Source organism: Poromitra crassiceps (assembly GCF_964638095.1).
Source record: "Poromitra crassiceps genome assembly, chromosome: 8".
NCBI classification, from domain to species: domain Eukaryota; kingdom Metazoa; phylum Chordata; class Actinopteri; order Beryciformes; family Melamphaidae; genus Poromitra; species Poromitra crassiceps.
The window spans coordinates 18,305,675-18,332,931 of record NC_139629.1 but is presented as its reverse complement, the minus strand read 5'-3'; the positions used below and the strand labels follow the sequence as shown (position 1 = coordinate 18,332,931).

The following is a 27,257-nucleotide window of genomic DNA, read 5'->3' as shown; positions in this document are numbered from 1 at the left end:
CAAAGACATACTCCTGAAACGCAGCGAGACAGAGCAAGCTCTACGCACAGGAAATACACGCGTGCTGTACAGTATATCGCATGTATGAACATGCAATTCCATGTTTACATATTACATTTGAAATGTTGAGATGGTTTATATCAGAGGAAAAGAGAGAGTTTGATAGAGACACCGGCTATGTCAAAATAAACAAGAGAATGAACAGGAATAGCTTAAAAGCAAAATGAAACACTTTATCGTTGTTGCTCCAAGTGGAAGCCATGACTCACCTGAAAATGGGATTCTGCATCTTGATGGGGCTTCACTTAAATAATATGAATAGATTAACCCATTGATACCTGATGCAGCATTTGTGTGCGTATCCCTTTAAGACCGCGAACCGCGTTAACACGGTTCGCGGTCTTAAAGGGATACGCACACAAATGAGGGATTTACACGCAAATGCTGCATCAGGTATCAGTGGGTTAAGAGGCCTGCAGTACTATCAGCTCAGGACTGGGAATCAAATTGTGTGAAACCGCTTAGTTTGAAATGGGTTTGATCCTTTTGGTATGACATACAGTAAGAACCATGCACACCATTAGACTCACCACTATATGGGGAACTGTTAACATACTTGTCTTTCTCCCTTTTTTATTGCAAACCAGACATATTATGCACAGAGACATTGGATATTGTCTCAGACAGAATGCAACATTAATCTGCAAGGTCTGACAGCACAACGATACAAGAAAGAATTTCCTCTGTGTCATCAAACGTCATATTACCGTATAAATAAACCTTGCCTCGTGACCTTCAATGTGCAATTAATGTTGTGCACGTGAGTGGATCTACAGAGCCTGCTGCATACAGACAGTATGTAAACTACATGAGGTTTTATTCCCGCTTTAGCACGTTTCCTGATTCATGATTTCATTAAAAAACAATTTGCGGCGTTTTAGCATGCTGGACAATGGTGGAAGATATTTTAGGTTGATCAATTTCCTGTCATTTTTCACGCATGCCCTCTCGGTTGGTTTTAATGCCACCAGCCTGGACCATGCCGTGTGGTGTTATGAATTTCAACATCCATGGTGTACAATAAATACTGAAGAAAAACATATTCTGCAAAGTAACTAGTAACTCCACTACATGTACCCCCCCCCCCCCACACACACACACACATCCACACCCACACACACACACACACACACACACACACACACACACACACACACACACACACACACACACACCACGAAAACCACTACATTGGAGTGGAATAAAAGGTACAATATTTCCCTCTGAAATGAAACATATGTCTCACGAAATAGAAATACTCAAGTAAAGTAGCAGTACCTGCAAACTGTACAAGTAGGACTACAGTGCTTGAGTAAATGTATTTAGTTACTTTCCACCTCTGCATTTGAACTGTATGTGATCTCACAGTGAAGTGAGGTCCAATCAGCTACCTTGTTCCCTCCAAAACCTCATTGCTCATTGATTGCAGTTCCCCAGAATCCACCTCCAGATCCAAGGGAATGCTAAACAATGCGACCGGAACGGACAGGGTTAATGGTGAGCAGTGTTGGGCAAGTTACTTTCAAAATGTAATATATTACATATTACTAGTTACTTTCATTTGAAAGTAATACGTTACTTTAGAATATTACTTTCTGTGTAGAGTAACTCGTTACTTATTACACTACTTTTGCATTACTTTTACCAAAACAACAGCAGCAGCAGAATGACATCGCCACTCCGGAACCATCCTGAAAAATAATTTCAACCGCCTTGAAGTCAGTGTAAACAATCCAAAATTCTAAATGTTATTATTTGCCTTTGTTATTGTCATCTGTAGTGGTTATTTGCATAAAAACACTTAGTTTGATTAGGAAATGATTGTATCTTTTTTAAATATGTGCTTTGATTTAATAAAATGTAACTCAATTCGTAACTTGAGTCACTTGACAAAGTAACTGGTATAATATTACTGAAATCCTATAAGTAATAAGTTATATTACTGAGTTACTGCTAAAAGTAATATATTGCATGTAATATGTTACTTTTGTAATGAGTTACCCCCCAACACTGATGGTGAGGGATGGCTCTGCTGAGACCTGCCAGGCTCGGATTGGCCTCTGGCCGTTTGTCTTCATAAAGAGCCTGTTAATGTAAATATAAAAAAAATCCATAGAATAATGAGCTTTAACCGCCCTGTACTGTATGTGTCGGCTCCTCTTAAAGACTCTGGCCCATCTGCCCTGACCTCACATGGCACAATTATCATTTGAACATGCCAGCAATAATTGAGATCAAAGAGCAAAGGGTTTCCGGTGTGAAAGGTTGAATACAACAGAATAAAGAATAAAGAGAATATTGAACCGTCTTCAACAGAAAGATACACACACACACACACACACACACACACACACACACACACACACACACACACACACACACACACACACACACACACACACACACACACACACACACACACACACAAAAATCCATCTTATGAAGTCATTTAGTCTCAAATTCAGTCTTCAAATCGTATTTTTCTTAAAAATGCAGTTTAATTTGTGTGTGTGTGTGTCAGTATTTTTGAAAGATGTCAGAATATAGGGCAGATCATTGCACTACTATCAAGAAAATGACACTTGGGTCTGCTAAATTATTGAAATCAATAAGTTAGTTCCAGTCCTTGGTTCAGCAACTGTGTCAAATCAGCACTGCGTCTCAGAGACTCTGCCTGGACCAAGGCTACTGGTAACCCTACTGACTGGTTACACTTTAGGAGGTCAAGACATAAATGTATCATTTAGAAAGGCCAAGTCAGATTTGTATTTAGCCTCACTTAGCAACACCCAAGGTACAGTAACACAGCTAGTTTCTGGGAAATAGTCCAGACAGTAAAACCCACACCCAGCTCCGCTCTCCCTCCTCAGATCACCGATGAGCATGGCTAAAATTCGAATAGAATTGTTAATGTGTGGTCTTTTGAACCGTCATTTCACCTCTGCCGCTTGTCTGTTTGATAGATCTGCTTGGTCCAAGCTCTTGCTCCACCAGCTCCCCCCCCCGATGGGCCTCAGAGCTGATGATGCCACCCCCCCCCCACCCACGCTGACCATCACAGCTGACCAGGTGAAGAATCAGCTGTTGAGACTACACACAAGGAAAGCAGCCGGCCCGGATGGCGTCAGTCCCATGGTGCTCAAAGCCTGTGCCCCCCAGCTGTGTGATGTACTACAGCTGATCTTCAACAAGAGCCTGAGTCTCCAAAAGGTCCCCGTGATGTGGAAAACGTCCTGTATCGTTCCTGTACCGAAAAAGCCAAGACCCAGTGGCTCCAATGACTACAGGCCGGTAGCTTTGACGTCCCACATCATGAAGACCCTGGAGAAACTCGTCCTGGAGCAGCTCAGGCCTATGGTCAAACCTTCCCTTGACCCCCTCCAGTTCGCCTACCAGCCCCGACTGGGAGTGGAGGATGCGGTCATCTACCTTACCAACCGCGCCTACGCCCACCTTGACAACCCGGCCAGCACTGTGAGAGTCATGTTCTTTGACTTCTCCAGTGCTTTCAACACCATCAGGCCGGCTCTACTGGGGGAGAAGCTGACAGCGATGCGAGTGGATGCCCCCCTGGTGGCCTGGATTGTGGACTACCTGTCTGGCAGACCACAGTATGTGCGCCTGAAGAACTGTGTGTCAGACAGAGTGGTCAGCAATACGGGAGCACCACAGGGGACGGTCTTCTCTCCCTTCTTCTTCACCATCTACACCACGGACTTCACCTACCAGACAGAGTCTTGCCACCTTCAGAAGTTCTCTGATGACTCTGCGATAGTGGGATGTATCAAAGATGGTGACGATGATGAGTATCGGGATGTGGTGGCCAACTTTGTCACTTGGTGTGAGCTGAACCACCTGCAGCTCAACGTGTCAAAGACAAAGGAGCTGGTGGTGGACCTGAGGAGGGTCAAGGCTCCGGTGACCCCTGTTTCAATCCACGGGGTCAGTGTTGACATAGTGGAGGATTACAAGTACCTTGGAGTGTACATTGACAATAAACTAGACTGGGCTAAGAACTCTGATGCACTCTACAAGAAGGGGCAAAGCCGTCTCTACTTCCTGAGACGGCTGAGGTCCTTCAACGTCTGCCGGACCATGCTGAGGATGTTCTACGAGTCTGTAGTGGCTAGTGCCTTCCTGTATGCTATTGTGTGCTGGGGCAGCAGGCTGAAGGCAGCGGATGCCAACAGACTGAACAAACTGATCCGTAAGGCCAGGGACATTGTGGGGCTGGATCTGGGCTCTCTGACTGCGGTGTCAGAGAAGAGAACGTTGTCCAGGCTACGCTCCATCATGAACAATGACTCGCACCCACTCCACGACGCGCTAGTCAAACATAGGAGCACGTTCAGTGAGAGACTGATTCCACCTAGATGCAAAACGGAGAGGCACAGGAAATCATTCCTGCCTGTGGCCATTGGTCTATTTAATGCCTCTCTTAAAAGAGCACCTCGGAGACGCTCAGTCTCCCTGAGACTGAGCCAGCCGATAGGTTAACTGTGCCTGGCTGAGCCACGTAACGTAACGTCTCACGTAACGTATAGGGCAAGCCGACTTAATATAAATCACGTGCAATATGTGCAATATGTGCAATATGTCACAGGCAATAATGATAATTGACACGGAATGTATACTATACTTACTCCACGTATTGGTATTTTGCTACTTAGACATTCTACTTATTTTGTGCTTTTGCTTCTATCGCATTACTAGTTATTCTATGCCATGTTGTGTTTTTCTGCTTATTGCTTAATATTGCATTACTACGGTCTATTTTTATTTTATTTTATTTTTATTTTATTTATGCTATGTATGTTCTGTGAGCGAGCTACTGTAACTTGTCCCAATTTCCCCCCGGGGATCATTAAAGTCTTTCTGATTCTGATTCTGATTCTGATCTTCTGACCCGTGACCGCGTTAATGAAGTCCACAGGGCTTTATCCAAATGAAATGTAAAGAAGTCGAAGGGGGCGAGGACAATATTGTCCCTTTTGTTCTACGCCTCAGTGCACAATTGATCCCCCCCCCCGATCGGCAACATATTTCATTGAACATTCATCTCGGGTGAAATTCCCTCCGTTTGGGAAACCGCTCAGGTCACAGCTCTGTTCAAAGGTGGCGACCCGAGCATTCTAGACAATTACCGTCCCATCTCTAGATGATGTTGTTTAGCTAAGGTCCTCGAAAACTTAGACTTCTTAGATACATACAACATTCTTCAGTCACATCAATCCGGGTTTATACCCAGACACAGCAGCACCATCACTGCTACCTCTCTTGTCGTGAACAATATTCTAAACTGCCTTGACACCCGTCAACATTGCGCGGCCCTCTTTATTGATCTTTCAAAGGCGTTTGATACCGTCGATCACAATATCCTGCTAAGTAAAATGTCCTCCATCGGATTAGGCGACCACTCAATCAAACGGTTTACCAATTATCTTTCAGGGAGAAAGCAATCTATCGTCGTCGACAACTTGAGATCCAGCTCCCTAGTTGTTGGTAAGGGGGTCCCCCAAGGATCCATTTCTGGACCAACATTGTTCACTCTTTACATAAACAATTTTACCCCCCAGACAGAGTGGCAACGGCAATGGAACCCTATGGAGCCTGAGTTTGAGCGTCTGACCGTGTTTACAATTGAAAAATTGCGACAGTTCACACAACTTTAAGACGACATGCATAATACATCAAACTCTTGAGCTAATTCTGCTCTCACTCAGAATGTCAAAATATAAGCGATGTGATGTATACTTTGAGATATTAAGGTTTGTTTGGCACAACTCATACTAGTTAACTGCTGCGGGGTTATGCATTTTTGGGTAGCAGTGATGTCACGCTGATTCGACCTATAGCATTTTTCTGTCGCCATATATCACACAAGTCACAATTATCCATTAATTCTAACAGGGTGGTGCTGGATATGTGAGCTTTAAAGTCGAACTGAACCTGTTCGTCACGTGCATAATGAGTCCGTTTCAGACTGAAAACATAGTTTGTCTAAGATGACAGGTTGAGAGGCGGGTCATAGTATCATGTCGATGATTTTATTTGACAATTCTGGGGACTGGATTGGGCTTTGGCCAATCCTGGTGTGTTCCGCCTCCAAATCGAGTGGGATTCAGTCGTGTTGTGGCGCTCCCCTCGGGAAGAGCCTTTTGACGGGAGGAGTGGATGTCAGCGACCCGCAGGCAGCCAGCTGCCTTCGTGTTGCCGAGCGGAGAGTGCAGCACGTCGGCCTGGAATCTACGAGGTGCAACCCCTGACAACCAAGCTCTCGGATGCGCGCGCCATTATCGTTGCTGTAACGATACGATATCCCTGGAATGCGCGTTTTAACGAGCCAGTTACATTTCTTTGCATTTTTAGAGATTATAGTTTTTGTTTTTTGTTCATGTTTCTAACAATTGGCCAAGTTAGTAGTTAGTTTATGGGATAGGAATTCTGCCAGATGAGAGGCACTAGGCGCCATTTTCAACTTCATTTGGAAGAGAAAATTATCCAGAAACAAAGATTTGATTGACAGCTGCATGTCGTGATATGATTGGTTGAAATGGGGTAGAAATTTGATAGTACAGGGTGACGTCAGCAAACTGTACATTACTGTTATCAATGAAATCTTGAAAAATGAACTTTTGATGTGAAAAAGTGTGAAAAACTAAAGAAATTAGATTGTTGTGATTTTGTTTTCATACATTATTAAATAGGTGCACTGCATACGCAGGTATTTGAACTAAAAGAAAAGAAAAGTCATTTTTGGGTTCAGGTCGACTTTAAGGGTGCTTGTGTCTTGACATCCAGCCGACTGACCTTTACATTGAAATCACCAACAATGATTGTATTCCCTCTTACTTTTTGAGTTAAACTACTGAAGAGAGATTTATTTTGTACTTCATTATTTTGAGCATATACATTTATTATGTCATACTTAACACCACTAACTAAACTCTACTTGGATGCCTTTAGAGTCATTACAAATTACTTTTACATCTTTTACAATATTGTCTTTCACCAATATAGCTACTCCACATGATTTTTCATCAGCATTGTTCATGACAAAGTGGCCAGGCCATTTCCTACGGTAGTCACTGCCCTTAAAATCATCCCATTGAGTCCCTTGTAAGCAAATGATGTCAGCATAGAGACAGTCCGCATGTCTGGGAACGCCCACAAAATGTTAAACGGCTGGTGCGCGAGTGGGGTAAAACCGCCGATATATCTCATGGGCTGACTCACCAAAAGACGGTGCTGCGGCTCTAAACTACATGTTTGGGGGTTCTAGAGCAGAACACAAGACGTCTGCTCAGATGTGCGTTTACTGCGGTGGTTAAATCCCCGATCGTGTCTGCCTGGGCTGGGCTATCAGCTAAATTCTAACTTTGCTGAATGGATAGAACGGGGGAATTTACCCCACCCTGACCCCGTCCCCAGGCTAACCCAGCGTCTATTGTGGGTGTTCCTAGAGCCTGCATGGGCGTTCCCAGACATGCGGACTGTCTCTATTGCACATCTGGATAACTTTTCCAAATCTATCAATGCCTCTGACCCCGTTGACATTAAATGAGACAATATAGATCATAAGAAAAAGTATAAACATAATTTTGTTCTTTTCTCGCTCTCACCTTTCACCTTCGCTTCCTTGTCTTTGCAAAACGTCCTTCTGTCCTCATCAATAGAGTTCAGGTCTGCCTCAGTGGTGCACTCCGACGCACTGTCCGACACCACCATTTGACCATTACCTCCTCCTGGTCTTTTCCAAGGCCACATACACCTTCCAAAACGGTGTGCTGCAACTCTACCACCTCATCATCATTGTAAATGGTAAATGGTCTGCATTTATATAGCGCTTTACAATCAGTAGATAGTCTACATTCACCCATTCATACACCAATGGCGGCAGGCTACCACGCAGGGTGCCTACACACCATCGGGAGCAAGGAGGGTTAAGTGTCTTGCCCAAGGACACAACGACAGCAGCTGGGAGGGAGCGGGGATCGAACCACCAACCCTTGCGTCATTGGCCGACCCGCTCTACCTCCTGTGCAGCAGGAGCAGGCTCGGGGACACAGCCTGAAACACATAGGTGTTCCAGTGCCATTCCAATGAGCCAGCATGCACAATGCAGGGCCTTGGCACTGGAAGCCCGAAATGGAATGGAACCATTGTTAGTGTTATTAATTACACCTGTGCTTATCCTGCTATGATATTTAAAAATGGCTGATGTGAAAAGGGTCTATTGATCAGTCATGGAGACATCCCAGTCTCAAACATAACAATGCCTGCCCCTGCTTGTTGTGTTACTGATGACACATTTGACCAAAGTGACAGACTAAAATTAAGACATTTTATGTATAGTTTTATTTTAGTTTTGTAAGTCTACAATATTGTTTCAGTTATTCCCCCCTCTAAAGTCTAACTTTTATTTTCATTTCAGTTAACTAAAATGATTTTTTTTCTTCTTTCTTTTTTACACCTAGTTTTGCCTCCTTAGCTGACTACTACAACCTTGCTCTGAACCATAGACTGTAGCTCTGAACGCATATAAAAGGCCTTCCTCATGCTGCTGTAAATGCTTACGGCCATACCACTCTGAACCTGCTCTGAACACGACGAAGCGCGGGCCTGGTTAGTACTTGTATCAGTTGGATGGGAGACCGCCTGGGAATACCAGGTGCTGTAAGCATTTTCATCCTTCTAGGCAGCAGAGGGCGCTGCTGTCTCTCCAGAGGAGACAGGGTGTAACGAATAACATTAGCGATGTTTCCATTAGCTACAACTAAACTGTTGTTTTTTCCCCGCACCTAAAACTCGTTTGATCGTTCCCCATATAGTTCACTATATAAACACTACATAGTGAGTGAGTGAGTGAGTGAGTGAGTGAGTGAGTGAGTGAGTGAGTGAGTGAGTGAGTGAGTGATGGAATACGCCTCTAGTTTTAGCAGTGAGTGTAGTCTCCAGTGAGTTTGTCCTAACGCGCTTCCTGTAACCAATTGGAGGTTAAAGTTCACTAGCTAGCTCTGACAACCAGCTAGCATAGCTGGCTAACCGACTACAAACGAGTTTGAAATGGATGTAAACCAGGCGAAACAGGAGCATCTACTTGCATTAAAAGGTATATATATATATATATATATATATATTTTTGCTAGATCAAATGTTTAGTGATTCGAGAGATCCTTTCAGAAACTAAACTCGATGAAACGTTATGCGAATTGGTTGTTGTTGTTGTTGTTGTAAACAGCTAACGCTAACGTTAGCATAAAAAGCCACAAATCGTGCTGTCGCACGCCCCAAATAGAGACCGAATATACACTGTGCTGATTCTGTTTCAGTGAGTGGGAGGGAGAGCGAATTTTGCTACCACAGACACATCTGTTCCACTTTTTAAAAGCTCAAATCACCTCCCATTCCTTCACCTTGCTGAGATCAGCCAACTCATCACAGCAGGCTGTCTTGCAGCTCCACTGCAGCATCGAGGATGGCAAAGGGATAATAATAAAAACATAAGCATGATATGTGGGTAAAGTCGTCAGGTCACCCGCACGGGTGCTGTTTGCACTTCCTGCAACTTTCAGCCCGATCGCACGTAAAAGGGCATAGCTGTGGCCGAACAAAATTCTGCTCACACACAAAAATGTATCATTCTTATATAGAATATATATTTTGGTTTCTCTTTTGCAGTGATGCGGTTAACAAAACCAACTCTGTTCACAAACATGCCAGTGACATGTGAAGATAGAGATCTCCCAGGTAAGACTGCACACCAGAGCCAGAATCACAGAACTGGATCAAATGTAATTACTTCTTCCATAGCTGTAACAGTACAGAATTTTCCACATTTACCACCAGGTACAGACAACTGAAGTCATGATTCACTGTTGTTGGCTATGTGCTCTTGCCCCCCCTCTCTCTTTTTAAAGATACAACTGCCTATGCCTATGCCTGTGTATAATATAGAACCTTTTTAGAACTTTAATATAGAACTTTTCCTGAACAAGTTAACATGGACATTGTTGACATTTACACAAGTCTACTTAAATTTCCAATGAACCCACAAGGTATAGAGTTTCTTCACCCAAATTTAGATGCCAAGCCTGTAGACAGTTTATAGTGTTTGCTTTTCCTCACAGCAATGTGATCACTGGGCTGGTAACTGAACTCCACATGAGCCATACATTACTTTGACACTTCTGAGGAGGACCGCTATTTATATGAGAGGGTGGGAATTATGTGAAGGCACATATGAATGTAAACAAAGATTAATTTGTTAAACGACATTTGAAATCTAACACCATTCTCCTTTTTATGCGATCATGTTCTGCTTGTATTTTGCAGACATTTTCAGAGGTTATTGTTGTTGTTATTATTAGGGGTCCTAGGCAAGCACGTAGTGCCCGGAACCCTATTGTAATTGTTCTTTGTAATTGTTCTTTATTATTATTATTATTATTATTATTATTATTATTATTATTATTATTATTATTATTATTATTACTATCATCATCCCCTAAAACAGTATGCACCTCAGAAACCATAAGGCCCACAGTAGCCAAACTTTGCACACACAGTAGGTTGGAAATGTCACCCACTACTCGGAAACAAAACATTACACCAATCTACCAGATTCTGACGCTATAACGGCCCATTTTACGTTGTGGCCCATATGTGCTACTACTACTACCACCACTACTACTGCTACTGTAACGGAGTTGTGTAGGTGGTACTTGCAGCAACCCAAGTTAAGGGCTTGCCCATGGGTGGGATACGAACCGCCGAGTCGACCTTCGGCTTGGGAGGCCGACATGTTAACCGCAACACCAAGAGAGCTAGCTCCCTTGGCGGAGCTGATTAACATGCCTTTATACTGGGGAGTGAGTTTAACCAATCCACTCGCTACCACTCGAGACTCACGAGGAATCTGCACTGATTCACCTCGGTTACACTACTACTACTGCTGCTGGTGATTGGTGATGTCACTCAAGCACTCAATTGTGATGTCATCAGTGAGTGATATTATTATATCACAACTTGTTGGTTCTACAGCCCTAAAGGCTGACTGTGTGTGTGTGTGTGTGTGTGTGTGTGTGTGTGTGGTGTGTGTGTGCGGGTGTGGGTGTGTGCTTGTGTGTGTGTGCGTATACGTGCGTGTGCCTCCATAGGGGATTTGTTCGGTCAGCTTATGAAGGAGGACCCATCTACCATCAAAGGAGCAGAGGCGTTAATGCTTGGAGAGATGCTTACATTACCACAAAACTTTGGGTAATAAAGGCTAAATTGCTGTGAACAGTTTTGAGCATGTGTGTGTGTGTGTTTTTAACAGCGATTTGATTTGTGCACATCTGTGTGTTCAACAGAAATATCTTTCTCGGCGAGACCTTCTCCAGCTACATAAGCGTGCACAACGACAGCAACCAGGTTGTGAAAGACATACTTGTAAAGGTACTGTGTGAATATACGTAACTGTACAACATGTTGATGCGTCACACACTTTCCAGTCGTCTTCCGCGCACAAACGCCAATAAGATCCTGTCGCTCGATCCTTTCCAGGCCGACCTACAGACCAGCTCACAGAGGCTGAACCTCTCAGCGTCGAACTCGGCAGTAGCAGAACTCAAATCCGAATGCTGCATCGATGATGTCATCCACCATGAAGTCAAAGAAATTGGAACTCATATGTGAATTGTCCCCCCCCCCCCCCCCCCCACACACACACAGTTTAAACCCATAAAAAGCACCATATTCATGAGAGTATTGCACATATTTCCGCTATGCTTGACAAATTTTGTCCCTCCTCTCACCCCATTTCAGCTTAGTCTGTGCAGTCAGTTACACCACGCAATTTGGGGAGAAACTCTATTTCCGAAAGTTCTTCAAATTCCAGGTGAGTTGTACTTGACCTCTCCCATCAGGGGTCAGGGGTCAACTCAAGTGTTGCCTTGGTAGGCGGCTGGGAAATGTCACAGATCTACAACAGAGCCAAAAGCAATTAGCATGCCTTCTGTGGATTTGGTATCCTGGTGCTCACTGCATCAGTTTGCCCCTCAGTTTGTGAAATGATTCTCTTTAGTCCCATTTTCAAGAAGACCAGTAGAGCTGCTTTTATTATGCTTTAGATTTCAAAGGACAGGATTTCCAATCTCATTAGAAATTGCCTATTTTTTTTTTATGGAGCAATTTTTTTCTGCCAAATGGAGGATCCGTGTGACAAAACGACAGCATTCAGCTTCCAATCTATTTTCAACCAGGTTTTGAAGCCACTGGACGTGAAAACCAAGTTCTACAATGCAGAGGTAAGCTTTGCCATACCCCCGCCCCACTTATACCCTGTCTTAATATATACCACTAGCAACAAGTGCAGCTGTCAACATAAAGGCGGTCTGCCCTCACGTCTCTCGCCATGGCTTTCTACCAATTAAAGAACTGTATTGTATGACATACAAGTTCTTATTGTAGCACACATACCATGCTTCATATCATATTGCATTCCATAGCCAGGAACGTTTCTGGATGCTAATGTAGTCCGTTGTTTTAAGACAGATGTCCTGGAAAAGCCTTGTATCTCTGTCTACTTAAAATCCGTATGGTCTTATTGGCTGTCTTAACCCATTGATACCTGATGCAGCATTTGCGTGTATATCCCTCATTTGTGTGTATCCCTTTAAGCCCGCCAACCGCGCGGTTCGTGGTCTTAAAGGGATACACACACAAATGCTGCATCAGGTATCAATGGGTTAATGGCTAAATTGATTGCGTATTATATCATAATATCTGTTTTAAGGCATTGTCAAAGCCAAAAGTTGGAGATGAAGGGGTTTTCCAGGTTAGAGGCAACAAGCTTTTCCTTTTCCCCATGTTCATACCGGTTTTGTTCTTAGAATGCAAGCATCCATTGTCATTACCTGTGGGCATGTAACTTCATTTATTTACCATGTCTTGTATTTTATTTTCTCCATTAGAGTGACCTCAGTTCTGTGGTAATTGTTTTCTCTGTTCTCATCGCTCAACATTAGCTTTTCTTACTCCTTTTGGTGCTGCTGATTTTGTCTCTTTCCAGTGCCAATAGAAAGGAGCAAAGTCAAAAATGGAAAGAAATGTATGGATAGGAACATGCCTATTAACCATAAAAGAGAAGGCATTGTGAAACAAATTGCCTCCATTGGTTTTTAATGTATCAGTACTTGACATGGACTTTCCATTCATTTGCTTTTGCTCTTTCTGTGGACGCTTAAGCCCTCTTGCTAGCTCATCTTGCACAGGGCTTTGCATCATTGGACCTTCTTGGGTACGGTGTCAAATTGTGGAGGACGGGCGTTGCATTGATCAAACAATCATCACTGGAGATATTTAGCACTATACATTACAATTATTCTTGCTTTTGTGTTTGCGGGTGGGAAGCCAGATTAAGGGGTATGGGTCGCTGCACTAGCGCCGCCTCTGGGTCGGTCGGGGGGTGCCTAGCGTCCCATGCATTACGTCCTGCCGGCGAAACCCCTCGCTGTCAGGTGAAAAGAATTGGCTGGCGGCGACTGCACGTATCGGAGGAAGCCATGTGATAGTCTACACCTCTCCCCAGACCAGCAGAGGGGGTGGGGCAACGACCGGGGGCTTGGCAGAGAAGGGGGGGGGGGGGGGGGGGGGGGGTTGGGTTGGAGGAGGAGGAGGACGGTTAGATACAAATTTGCAGATACAAATTATGGTACTCAAGTACTTGAGTCTCAATATCAAAATAATATATATATATATATATATATATTGTATTGATTGGTTGTAGGTTATAGTGGAACAGGCCAGTTAAGCTCCTCTTGTTAGTGCTTATATTTATGTATATGCATTTGGTCCAATCATTTTGACATGGCTTCATATTAATTATTCCTTATTACAGTTCAAACCAGCAATAATATGACAGGACGATTTGGGTTACATGTAATTCTGTTTGGGGTTTCAGGTGTTGGCTGGATAGATAGATAGATAGATACATTTTTATTTCTGTGTCATGCACCATATTCAAGGTGCCCAGCCCGTCTGGGCTTACAAGACACAAATCATTCAAGTTCAACAATACAAACAAATCAACTGTTGGCTGGAATGGCTTTGCATGGAGCAGAGCAGCGTTAGCTCTGTGATTTAACATTAACCCCATTTGGAATGGTCTGTGGTCCTTCCCAATTCAGCCATGAACTAATTTCTGCTTATCTGTCATTGTATCTGACTGTATACTAGAGGTTGCACTGAAAAGTCGCAAGTCCACTCGTCAGCTAGCACGACCACCGATTTGTGCTCTTCCAAACGATCAATTAGTCACATTTATAAAAACTTAACGAAATACAACCCGCTCTAGACAGAAACCGGTTGTCACATTACAGTAATTACAATCTTGCAGACAGTTTCCCCTACTAAGCCCCGGGCTTTGACACTAAGCCCCGGGCTTTGACACTAAGTCCCGGGCTTAGTAGGTCACCTGTCAACAGGCTGACATTTCTTTGGTTTGATCTTACTCTTACTCCTGCTGATCTTGCCTTTATAGTTAGAGTAGAGTGGCAAAAAAAAAAAAAACAGAGCTACACAAATGTAATCTCCAAGCTAAAGTTTGCTTTCAAAATAAAACATTCCCACAGCGTTAACCCATTTATACCTGATGCAGCATTTGTGTGTATATCCCTCATTTGTGTGCGTATCCCTTTAAGACCGTGAACCGCGTTAACGCGGTTCGCGGTCTTAAAGGGATACACACACACATGCTGCCTCAGCTATCAATGGGTTAAATAGCTACTTTGAATGACTTGTCGATGAGCAACAATCGGTAGCTGTGCAACCCCTACTGTATACCCTGTTGGCCAGCACTTGTACTAACCAGATCCTCAAAGGTTCCCTGAGCACACTTGAGTAGAACTTCTCAATTTGTGTAATTTAGAGAACAGTGTTTCATGTTCATCTTCTGAGTCTGGTTTCTAATTGTTCCTATTGCTTGATTCTTACATCATGAAACACTGGCCTAACTCTGGCCTAATGCTAACTAAGAATGAAGTGGATGTGGCTCAGTTGCCCTTGGGGGTGGTGTTATTGTAGTTAGCTGTTAGCGGCTGACATTGGCGTTGACCCCCTGCGCCTCCGTTTCCAGACGGACGAGGTGTTCCTGGAGGCTCAGATCCAGAACATCACCACCTCGCCCATGTTCATGGAGAAGGTGTCTCTGGAGCCCTCCATGATGTACAACGTTACAGAGCTCAACATCGTGGAAGGTGGAGAGCAAGGGTAAAGGACGGATTGCTTTACACTCCTTTTTGTGATAATTAATCTGATTGCAGCCAGGTTGATTGTTACGGTCAGTACACTGACTTGCTCCCGTCACCTTTTCCCCATCAGAGAGTCGACATTTGGGAAGATGTCCTACCTGCAGCCCATGGACACGCGGCAGTACCTGTATTGCCTGAAGCCAAAGCCTGAGTTTGCGGAGAAGGCCGGCGTCATAAAGGGCGTGACGGTGATCGGCAAGCTTGACATTGTGTGGAAGACCAATCTTGGGGAGAGAGGGAGGCTACAGACCAGCCAACTACAAAGAATGGTATTGGGATACTCTCATGTGGTTTCTATAGGACTGTCAACATCTAATTGAGTTTCACACAAAAACTGTTTGTGTCTTGCAGGCTCCGGGGTATGGGGATATCAGGCTGTCACTGGAGATGATTCCTGATACTGTCAACCTAGAAGAACCATTTGACATCATCTGTAAAATCACCAACTGCAGGTGAAAAATCAGTCCAAACCGGAGTGTTAGACTTTCTCGTTGTCTGTGGGGGGGGGGGGGGGGGGATCTGTCATAATCTATTATTAGCTCTGTTAAAATGACAGCCTTCAGATTTTTCTGTCATTGTTGAACAAATTCTATAAAAGACGTAAGGTATTCGGTTAACACGTCCACTGGTCCAAACATTTCCACACTCTGGATGGGATATCTTTATCTCACAATACGATTTCAATATAGGGTTCACGATTCAATACAACCATGATAAATTATAATAAATCAAAGTTCATTCACAATAAACTCTCCGAATTGAGAATGAGGTATGTTTATTTCTGAGACACAAATCTTTCTAGCAATGACGTTGGCTTGCTAGAATGTACGTAATTTAGAAATGTCATTGCAAAGTCCAAATAATGTAATTTGGATGGAGAACATTGACTATTTTCCGAAACCCCTGATGGTGTTGACAGCTATCAGACACTGATGGGAAGAGTCCAATTCTGAAGCTTTTCCATGGCTTTTGTTTGTTGCAGTGAAAGAACCATGGACCTGGTGCTGGAGATGTGTAACACCAGGTCCATCCACTGGTGTGGCATATCGGGGAGACAGCTGGGGAAAGTCAGTCCTAGTGCCTTCCTCTCCCTGCCCCTCAAGCTCCTCTCATCTGTCCAGGGCCTGCAGGTATCATCCCAGCTGTTGTAAATCTGTATGCATTCGGGCAGTGGTTCTCAAAGTGGGGTCCGGGCGGGGACCCCCCAGGGGTCCATGAGCGGGTTCCGGGGGTCCCCAGCAAAAAGAAGAATACTTTATTTTCACTAGAATTCCATCCATAAGTAACACAATGACATAAAGAATGACTATTTTGGTCATGGGTTTCATACGCTTTCTGTAATAAAACACCTCAAACCAAAAAATCTTTATCATATGGGGCACCCTGGACAAAATCTGATCCAATGGGTGTCCGACTCTCCGTGGTCTAATTTGTGTCCGTTTAGAGGTCCTTGATGTGAAAAAGTTTGAGAACCACTGCTGGTACATATCACTATGTTGTAATGAAAAGCCGTTGATGCTTAGTGAAGTATTTGTCTCTTCTTTTGTTTTAGAGTCTTTCTGGGTTGAGGCTCACAGACACCTTTCTGAAGAGGACATATGAATATGACGACATCGCACAAGTCTGTGTGATCTGCCCGTATATGAGCAACGAGTGCTAGACACACTTTGTTCTTTAGCTCTTTGTTGCAACTTTGATTTGAATGGACCAACTGGATTTCTGCACCTTTGTTCTTTCCCACTTTGCACCCTGAGATGAACATGTTTTAATACGTGTTATTTCTTTCTTTGAAAATAATTGTTCTTAATTGTGCATAAAATGTGAATAAAATCACTATAACCCTTGATTCAACTTCTTGTGGCGTTTAAATGCAGATTTGAGCTTATACAGTGATTCATCTTTGAAGATTTCTAATTCTAATTTAAAATCAGTGTATGTAGTACGTCATTTTTGGTATACATTTTATTATTGTCTGCTGTGGGCATTATATTCAGCCTTCTTTTTGGCTCTACGGGTAACAAATATCTTCACAAGCCAGACGTTTGTGAAAACAATACCGCCCCCATCTGGCAGTGTCAGGTTAGCGCAGACTAGAGCTTTGAAACTTCAAAACGCTGCAAACGCTACCACTAAAAAACTGAAAGTATTATAACATGGAGTTTGCCTGGTTTGAATATTTGCATGATTTGATGGCCACTGATTGATTTTATGTTAACCATGGCTTCATATATCCACATTTTGTTGTATATATTTACTGCCCCTAACAAGAGTAATACTATGTGTATCTTCTGTTCACCGTGTCAGCTGTTGTTAAAACCAAGTCTGAAGCGTTAAGCCAAATCAGTTCATTAAAAATACAAAAGAATGTGAGATAAAATATTGATGTTGGTAACTGGTTGAAACAAACAAATTTAACAAAGGGAAAAGTACAAGTACAATGGTTGTAGGCTAAGAACAGTCCTCAATTTCAAGACGTATTTATTGACATGTTTTAAACAAAACTGTGCTGTCCTAGCATACTTGTTTCCATAAAGCATCTGACTTCAAATATCAGATTTAAGAGCATGCAAAATGAACAATCAGAATATTCCCTTACTAGTTAATGAACTAATTAAATAGGCTTTAAGGGGTAATGGCATGGACATATCTGTTAAAGTGCAATAATAACATGATGTGGGCTGCAAACATTGCTATACAATTACACACTTTCTTATTGGGAAAATGATGTCGTTCAGTGTTCAGTCAAAAGCTGTGATATAGTCCCACGTGTTTACGGATGGAATGGTCTTCGTCACCCAACAATAAGTATGTTGTTATACAAAAGAACAAGGTCAAAGGTCAACCTGATGTGTCAGGTATGGAGAGAAAAAAATATTTCTTGCAATGCTTTAGTAATGCATCCTCCTCTAATCTCTACTCATCATGACCAGACAGAAGGATCCTCTTCATTCCTTACACTAGAGGGCAGTATTTTCAGCACATATAAAACATGCCATCTCTGTGGAATGGAACAGCTCATACTAAAGAATGCACAGTCAGTATGCTGAGTGTGGTGTTATCTTTTGCTCTCTCACGACTGGGTGTTATTTACGAGATGTTTTGCTGTTTCCCCCCTGATATCTAGATGTGTGGGATGCTCCTTTCATGGTCCAGCCTCCGTGCCCTCTCCTCTCCTCTCCACTCCAGAACCCTAGTCACAGTAAAGTGCCTTCAATCCCCATCCTTTCCTCTTCGCTCCAGCTGTGCCGGTGATTTGAGTTAAAGAAATGGGTGTAGAGATTGTAATCGCGTCATATGGTTGTCCTTCCTCTGCTAAAACGTTGACGCTGAAATGAAAATCGTGCACACGTCATTCAATGGTTCTGTTGCATTAATGCGACAGAACCATTCAGGCTTTATGTCTGGCTGAAGCTGCTGTTTGGACCTGAGCGGATCATGAGTGCTCCTCGGCGCTGCCGCTGAAGGAGCGGCTCCGGATGTGGTTCCTCAGCTGCTCGATCAGCTCCGGGTTCTGCTGCTGGATCTGCTGGGCAAACTGTTGTCCTCTGACAGAGAGACCAGATAGCTTTCATTACCACCAGAACCGCATTCCACTAGAGCAGTGGTTCTGAGGAATAGTTCAATTACGGAATACATTAAGTCACTAGAAATTGAGTCTCCCCTTAAGAGAACGTAAAGCAGGGGTTTTCAAAGTCTGAGACTGTGGGCCTCCCCCAGACAAAGATTGCAAAAAGGAGCCCCCCTCTCTCAATTCCTGGATGCCTATGGGATCATGATTATGTTAATTGATCCCATAGACCCACAACAAGTGAGCCAAGATAGCCTGACGTTGCTGTTGCTGATATACTTCAGAGTGACTACACTAGCCTGGGTAAACCCAGCCCCTAGTGACCTGCTCTCAGGCTCACCCTGCTTACAGTCACAAGGGGGGCTGGGTTTACCTAGGCTATGACTACACCACATACATAAAAAAGTCAGTATTAGTTTCTGAAATTCTGACTCTAGGAAAGTGGGATAAAACAGTTATATTCCATAAAAAACGACTGTATCTCTGAACTATCTTTAACCAAATCACACACATTTAGGCTATTCTATGCAACCTCTTTTTGATAACTCGAGACTTCAAACCAATGGGTGATGTCACCGTGGCTATGTCCATATTTTTGTACATGGTCAGAAATAACAATGTTGTGTGAATGGACACTGTTACTTACGCTTCAATCAAACTGGAGATGTCTGACAATCCGCCCACTCCTGCTGCAGGTCCGCCCACTGCATTCGACATCATTCCTGACATACTGACCAGCACACGGCGAAACAGAGAGGGGGAGTCAAACGGAGCGTTTTCAGATGGCAGCAAAATAACTTTCAAAGACAGTGAAACAAAGCTCTGAGTGTAATCGATTACTCTGAGTGTAATCAATTACACGTGCCACTCACAGCTGCTGCACTTGTTGGTTCTGCATCACGCTAGCAGCCTGTAAATAGAAACCCAGCTTGGAATCCATCGTGTCTCTCAGAAACGTGTGAAATGGACAATTAATTTCTGATTACATTCTGCAACTTTGTCAGAATAAGTGTATTATCAGGTGTTGTGGGTCGTTAATGCTCAAACCAATTTCATAGCTGTCTGATTTCAGTGTGTATCGCCTTTGTTGTTACTGCAATGAAATCCTGGCATGCTTGTGAAAACATTCTTTGCCTGGCAAGCGCTCCCACGTGCCGCCATTAAACTAGTTGGGATTCCCCACCTGGGACAATGCCCCACCACTTGACAATAACATTAGGTGAATGAATAACAGGCCTCGCTGTCACACTCAGGGGGTTAATTAGCTGAACCCTCATCAGAAACACAGACAGTAAGAGGCACCTGTCTCCAGGACGAGTGGATTTTCTGTGATCGCAGAAGTGATCACGTCAACAGGGGTTTTCAAGTAGACCACTGGGACTTTAGGGCTCTTACCATGCTGATGAAGGCAGGGTTGTTGATTAAGCTGGCCATGTCAAATCCCAGTCCAGCAGCTATCTGTGGTCAGAAACAAAGAGATCAAAAGATGTCTTGCCCAACAAAAATAAGGGGTCACTCACAGTAAAATGAGGGGTCTCGTCTTAGGCGACTTACTGGGCTGGTTGCTTCTCTCTGCTTCTGCTCTGCTATCTTCAGGTTGGATTTGTAGGTGTCATTCTCGGGGTCTAAGACCAGAGCTTTCTTGAAGTAGGAGATGGCCTCGGGGTACTTGTTCATGGCAGTCAGAGCCAAGCTGGAGGAGGGCAGATGTAACATTTTGACTGACTGTACACTCTGGTGTAGAGTAGACTTATGTCGAGAAAACCACGAATAGCTTATCTTGCACGTAACTCTGAAAAAACAAACGCTGTATTTCTAATGAAACGAAGTGCATCTTTCGTGAATTGTTTGTGACTCACCCCATCCGTCCAAAGGCTTTGCTGTAGCTGGGATCTATCCCTATGGCTCTCTCACAGTCACCGGTTGCCTCTGTGTAATTCCCCAGCTTACTGTGAGCTGCAGCCCTGCAACGTGCAAGATCCACAACACACACACTCAAGATCCACAACACACACACTCAAGATCCACAACACACACACTCAAGATCCACAACACACACACTCAAGATCCACAACACACACACTCAAGATCCACAACACACACACTCAAGATCCACAACACACACTCTCAAGATCCACAACACACACACACTCAAGATCCACAACACACTCTCAAGATCCACAACACACACACACTCAAGATCCACAACACACACACTCAAGATCCACAACACACACACTCAAGATCCACAACACACACACTCAAGATCCACAACACACACACTCAAGATCCACAACACACACTCTCAAGATCCACAACACACACACACTCAAGATCCACAACACACTCTCAAGATCCACAACACACACACACTCAAGATCCACAACACACACACTCAAGATCCACAACACACACACTCAAGATCCACAACCCACACTCAAGATCCACAACACACACACTCAAGATCCACAACACACACTCAAGATCCACAACACACTCTCAAGATCCACAACACACACTCTCAAGATCCACAACACACACACTCAAGATCCACAACACACTCTCAAGATCCACAACACACACACTCAAGACCCACAACACACACTCTCAAGATCCACAACACACTCTCAAGATCCACAACACACTCTCAAGATCCACAACACACACACTCAAGATCCACAACACACACTATCAAGATCCACAACACACACTCTCAAGATCCACAACACACACTATCAAGATCCACAACACACTCTCAAGATCCACAACACACACTCTCAAGATCCACAACACACTCTCAAGATCCACAACACACACTATCAAGATCCACAACACACACTCTCAAGATCCACAACACACACACTCAAGATCCACAACACACTCAAGATCCACAACACACACACTCAAGATCCACAACACACACACTCAAGATCCACAACACACACTCTCAAGATCCACAACACACTCTCAAGATCCACAACACACACTATCAAGATCCACAACACACACTCTCAAGATCCACAACACACTCTCAAGATCCACAACACACACTCTCAAGATCCACAACACACACACTCAAGATCCACAACACACACACTCAAGATCCACAACACACACTATCAAGATCCACAACACACACACTCAAGATCCACAACACACACACTCAAGATCCACAACACACACTATCAAGATCCACAACACACACTCTTAAGATCCACAACACACACTCTCAAGATCCACAACACACACTCTCAAGATCCACAACACACACTATCAAGATCCACAACACACACACTCAAGATCCACAACACACACACTCAAGATCCACAACACACACTCTCAAGATCCACAACACACACTCTCAAGATCCACAACACACACTCTCAAGATCCACAACACACACACTCAAGATCCACAACACACACTATCAAGATCCACAACACACACTCTCAAGATCCACAACACACACTCTCAAGATCCACAACACACACACTCAAGATCCACAACACACACTATCAAGATCCACAACACACACACTCAAGATCCACAACACACACACTCAAGATCCACAACACACACTATCAAGATCCACAACACACACTCTTAAGATCCACAACACACACTCTCAAGATCCACAACACACACTCTCAAGATCCACAACACACACTATCAAGATCCACAACACACACACTCAAGATCCACAACACACACACTCAAGATCCACAACACACACTCTCAAGATCCACAACACACACTCTCAAGATCCACAACACACACTCTCAAGATCCACAACACACACACTCAAGATCCACAACACACACTATCAAGATCCACAACACACACTCTCAAGATCCACAACACACACTCTCAAGATCCACAACACACACACTCAAGATCCACAACACACACTCTCAAGATCCACAACACACACTCTCAAGATCCACAACACACACTCAAGATCCACAACACACACTCTCAAGATCCACAACACACACTATCAAGATCCACAACACACACTCTCAAGATCCACAACACACACACTCAAGATCCACAACACACACTCTCAAGATCCATTTTCCAAGCAGCATTTTGGTAAACAAACCGCGTCACTGGGTGGCAGCGGCAATGGAACCCTATGGGAGCCCAAGTGGCGCGAGGCTCGAGTGTCTGATTCTAGCCAGTTAACTCTGTTTACATTTTAAAAAACTGCGGCAGTTCACACACCTTTAACACGACATGCATATATTATACGTCAAACTCTTGAGCTACTTCTGCTCTCACTCAGAATGTCAAAATATAAGCAATGTCATGTATAGTTTTTGAGATATTAACGTTTGTTTGGCACAACTCATACTATTAACTGCCGCGGGGTTCCGCATTTCTGGGTGGCAAGTGACGTCACGCTGATTGGTCCTATAGGCACTGTCTGTCTAGTCAAATTCAAACAGCATGGCACCAGTTTTTTATTTTTTTTTACAACATGCAATCTCACTCAACTCTGGTTGTGCACGGTCCAGAGTTAGTAGTATTAAAGTACATGCAATAGTGTGTGTGTGTGTGTGTGTGGGGGGGGGGGGGGGTGCTATTTCTGCCGGAGTACCTATTACAGTAGTAGACGGCATTTCTTAGGTCCAGATCAATGGCCTTTGTGTAGCACTCCACCGCACAGCTGTAGTTCTCTTCCTTCATGTGATTGTTTCCTGCGAATGAAAGATTGGTTTGTCCCCTCAGAGTCTGGGCACTGAAAGTCTGTGATGACAACACTCTGCCTCATTTATCAGAGAACGTATCAAGGAATACTCGTTTAGGATCAGTTTGGCCTTTTTAAATCATCATGAAAGAAGTGGCCGAGGAGGTATGGTTAAGAATCAGCACTCCTACTCTGAAATCATTTTTACGATATACAGTAAATGGCAATTATTTCTATAAGAGATATTCAGGGTTATGGAAAATGTTGATAAATACAGATCTGCATAATGAAGGCATTCTATCTTTAGCAGGTTTTCTATGCTTTATACCAGGGATACTCAACTTGCTTTGCCCGGTGGCCACTTTTGCAAAATGACAGGAGGCCAGGGGCCAGTTAATATACAAACATTAATATACTTTTTTCTGTAGCGGGGTTTTTGTAACCTTGCTTGCAAGATGGATAACCTCGCGAGATCAAAAGAGATTCTCTCGACGTAATCCATCTTGTCATGCACAGGCAGTTAAGATGATTGGCCGAACCATGCCGGTTCGACGAATCAGCGGCAGCTATAGGCGGGCTTAGGCTCGTCTGGGCAAGTAGTGGGTACATGGTCTTTGTAGTTCTTTTCACTCGTCAACATGGCTGCCGCCGCGGAAGTGACAGGTAGTCTGAATGAAATTGAATACCACGGAGATCAGGCACCTTCCACCGGTCGCAAACGTGACGTCAGAGGCATGGCGATCTGATTGGTTGAAGTTAACACGCACCAGTGGTGATAGACAGATGGGTCATCCAATCACCTGCCAAGTAGCTTGGAAAAAGTGCCCGCCTCCGTCAGCGGGTCGGGTTACTGCATTCCCAGATCGACTGGTTTAGTGAAACGTATGTGGAGCTAAACCGTCCATCTGGCAGCGTCAGGTTAGGGTTTTTGGGGTGTCAGCCGGAGTTTAGTCTCACCATTTTGTGCACACACGATAGTTAGTTAGGTTAAGTTAAGTTAGTTAAGTACATAATACTGTAAGTGCCTGGGCGGCGAGCAGACGGCCATATTTGACAATTTAGCTGGAGCTCAGTCAAACTTTATTTAGCATTAGTTTTCATTGTGAGGGGGGCCACTCTTCACCCTATCGCGGGCCGCATCTGGCCCCCGGGCCGCAAGTTGAGTATCACTGCTTTATACCAACTATACAGAAATACCACCGATAAATGGCTACGAATAAGTGCCATGTTGTGGCTGCTGATTTCATTTGAGCAGAGCCTGAAAAGTCACTGATTTTCTTACAATGTATATATCTGGTTCTGGGAGAGAACCCCCTCTCTCAATCAGAAGGTCAGTCAGATCCTTCCATCATCGCCAACGATGTCTGACGAGGTTGGAAATACAGAACTCCAGAAGGTACAAAGAGTTGGATAGTTGCAAAAATACTGTACGTGTCCAGGAAGGAGCGGGCAGCCAATTTTTGAAATCGTATGCATATATTATGCATAATATCAACTGTTGGGTCAAAAGACTCTCCACCACCATCAGTAAAACACCAAATGAGGGAATATCTTCTATCAAAGCCAAGCCGCATTGAAGCTGTTCTGGTGGCACGAGGTGACACAACACCTTACTCGGTCACTTTGCGTTGGTTTTTTCTTTAATTTGTTATCTGTCATGTCATGTCAAGGATCAAAAGACAGTAGATCTACTTCCAGGGATGTTATAGAAGGACGTGTATAGGTATCAGAGCCAATGAAGATAAACTGAAAAGATTTTATGAAGTGGGTTTTAACTGTACCTTCATTCTTGAGTTGCTCTGCTCGTTCAATGTCTTCTGGAGACGGGGAGGTCTCTGGGATGCTTAGGTTGTCATTCTAAGTAAATGGAAAAGCGAGGAAGAGGCATTGAGAGTGTGATATTGCACAGCACATGACGCATGACGCTATAGTCTTTATGAGGTTTCACTTTTTTTTCATACCGATCCCAATACTCAAGTCCCTGTATAAGAGTCAGATGTCAGCACTGTTTGTGTGGCCTGTGCAACAGTACACCCACCTTTAGTAGGGAGTTGAGGAATATCTCTGTGAGAGGCTGTGGCACGGCGAGATGGCAGTCACTGGAGCTGATCTTAAAGGTGGTCTCCAAACACTGTACTGCAACTGAAGAGTGACATAGTTCAAACATGATCCACTACAGAACCAAACCCCTTCATTTTATCGCTGAAATACGAATACAACTTAGTCGATTGATGTAACTCGCGTACGGGCACGCCCACCGCCACCATGTTGTTGACATAGCACTGCAGCTCTCAAGTGACAGCCTATGTGAGAGCAGCGTTTATAGGAAGCTAGCCGCGTTAGCATTACCTATATCGTTCCTGTTGTGTTCGGATGGTGACCTGCGTTATACATGGCTGTAGTAATGACAGCAATAAAGTCCCCGTGGTTTGTTTCTATCTCTACCGTCCACAGACGTGAAGGGAGCGAGACTGCACAGGAGATGTGTGGATAGTTAGGAGAGACAGGTGAAACTTTCTGACAGCTCCTCACAGCAAAGTCTGTTCACCTCGTTTTTTCTTTTGTTTATTTATTACAGCAGGCATTAACGGCAGCATACAAACAACAACTCTGGGTTTTTTATTGCTGTCATCACCATCGCTATTTTGTAATGGAACAGAAACGACAATAAGGCTGTTAGTAGTATCGCTGTGCGTGCAGGACGGTATGTCAACAATATGGCACCGTCCAGGGTTAGCGAATAAGGCCTATACTAATTTCTCCATAGCATAAACATGTATTATCCATCAAAAAGTAAGGAATCATGGATTTATAAGGGATTGATTCATGGCTTGATTCAGCTAGTCATGTCTATGATTTATAGGGTTATTAATGAGTTGGAAAGTTACTCTCTCCATGAAATTTTAATTCTATTATAAAGTATGGAGTAAGGGGTGTTTAAGGTTTTTTTGATGGGATCTCCTCCATTTATAACTCCTTTAATGGATTTGAAGGTGATTTTTCATGAATGAAGGTGTGAATTCATGTAAATCAATGAAAGTGTAAGGTTGTTTGAAGGTATTACTGGTTCGTAGAGATAGAAGGTCGCTCAGATCAAGCTAAAGAAGTAAATAGTGAAAAGAAGACTCATAATAAAGACTGTTCTCTGATTAGGCCCATTCATGCGTATACCTTACAGGACCTATACAGGACAGCAAACTTAGGATGTCAAGATTCAATTTCGTTTGGAGTTGGAGCGAGAGAGAGAGAGAGAGAGAGCAAGGGCATAGTATAATGTTTTCAAACGCACTTCCAGAAGGAAACGTGCCACAGATGAGTCGACCTACCTTCGAGGCTCTCCTGCTCATCTGAATTCAAATCACCACAATGTGTTTGATCTCGTAGGAACTGCACAATAGAGAATGCCAGGCGCTTCTCCATTGCCATTTTCTATCTGGAAAACTGCAGGGCACAGGAAGCTTAGAGTGGAAAAACATGGCTGGTGACCATAATCAATGCATACATACATACATACAGTAGGCTACATACATAGCCTACATACAGACAGTGCCATTATATGTGATAAATGTTAAATTATGAGTTTAATAAATGTATTTATGGTGCCATTCTTGTTTCCAAGACAACTCATGGATGGCATCCTCTTGTT

The 27,257-nt window shown here is 43.6% G+C and overlaps 2 protein-coding genes across 2 annotated transcripts; one reads left to right on the top strand and one right to left on the bottom strand.

Moving 5' to 3' along the window:
- The first annotated feature begins 9,052 nt into the window (after window positions 1–9,052).
- Window positions 9,053–17,187, top strand: trappc13 (trafficking protein particle complex subunit 13). The gene is made up of 13 exons (XM_083640959.1): window positions 9,053–9,172; window positions 9,742–9,810; window positions 11,220–11,319; window positions 11,415–11,499; window positions 11,608–11,735; window positions 11,869–11,941; window positions 12,306–12,350; window positions 13,017–13,034; window positions 15,179–15,312; window positions 15,424–15,622; window positions 15,705–15,805; window positions 16,336–16,483; window positions 16,906–17,187. Exons 1-13 carry the CDS (start codon window positions 9,127–9,129, stop codon window positions 17,011–17,013), a joined length of 1,254 nt encoding a protein of 417 aa, XP_083497085.1. The 5' UTR covers window positions 9,053–9,126; the 3' UTR covers window positions 17,014–17,187.
- Window positions 17,188–17,919: 732 nt separating this feature from the next.
- On the bottom strand, window positions 17,920–27,055 carry sgtb (small glutamine rich tetratricopeptide repeat co-chaperone beta). The gene is made up of 11 exons (XM_083641919.1): window positions 26,938–27,055; window positions 25,650–25,753; window positions 25,393–25,468; window positions 23,522–23,621; window positions 20,781–20,885; window positions 20,476–20,614; window positions 20,317–20,379; window positions 19,794–19,831; window positions 19,568–19,651; window positions 18,778–18,898; window positions 17,920–18,679 (listed from the first exon to the last, which is right to left on the bottom strand). The coding sequence occupies exons 1-10, from the start codon at window positions 27,035–27,037 to the stop codon at window positions 18,787–18,789; spliced, it is 921 nt and encodes a 306-aa protein (XP_083498045.1). The 5' UTR covers window positions 27,038–27,055; the 3' UTR covers window positions 17,920–18,679; window positions 18,778–18,786.
- Between the last annotated feature and the right edge of the window lie 202 nt (window positions 27,056–27,257).

What these genes read in the sequence shown, in the direction of transcription:
- trappc13 (XM_083640959.1), top strand. Translation starts at nt 9,127, where the DNA reads ATGGATGTAAACCAGGCGAAACAGGAGCATCTACTTGCATTAAAAG. An exon ending in TGAAAGACATACTTGTAAAG is followed by an intron (nt 11,500 to 11,607) that starts GTACTGTGTGAA and finishes GATCCTTTCCAG; the next exon opens with GCCGACCTACAGACCAGCTC. An exon ending in CATCTGTCCAGGGCCTGCAG is followed by an intron (nt 16,484 to 16,905) that starts GTATCATCCCAG and finishes CTTTTGTTTTAG; the next exon opens with AGTCTTTCTGGGTTGAGGCT.
- sgtb (XM_083641919.1), bottom strand. Translation starts at nt 27,037, where the DNA reads ATGGCAATGGAGAAGCGCCTGGCATTCTCTATTGTGCAGTTCCTACGA. An exon ending in AGAGAGAAGCAACCAGCCCA is followed by an intron (nt 20,380 to 20,475) that starts GTAAGTCGCCTA and finishes TTCTGACCACAG; the next exon opens with ATAGCTGCTGGACTGGGATT. An exon ending in AACCAACAAGTGCAGCAGCT is followed by an intron (nt 19,652 to 19,793) that starts GTGAGTGGCACG and finishes TGTGCTGGTCAG; the next exon opens with TATGTCAGGAATGATGTCGA.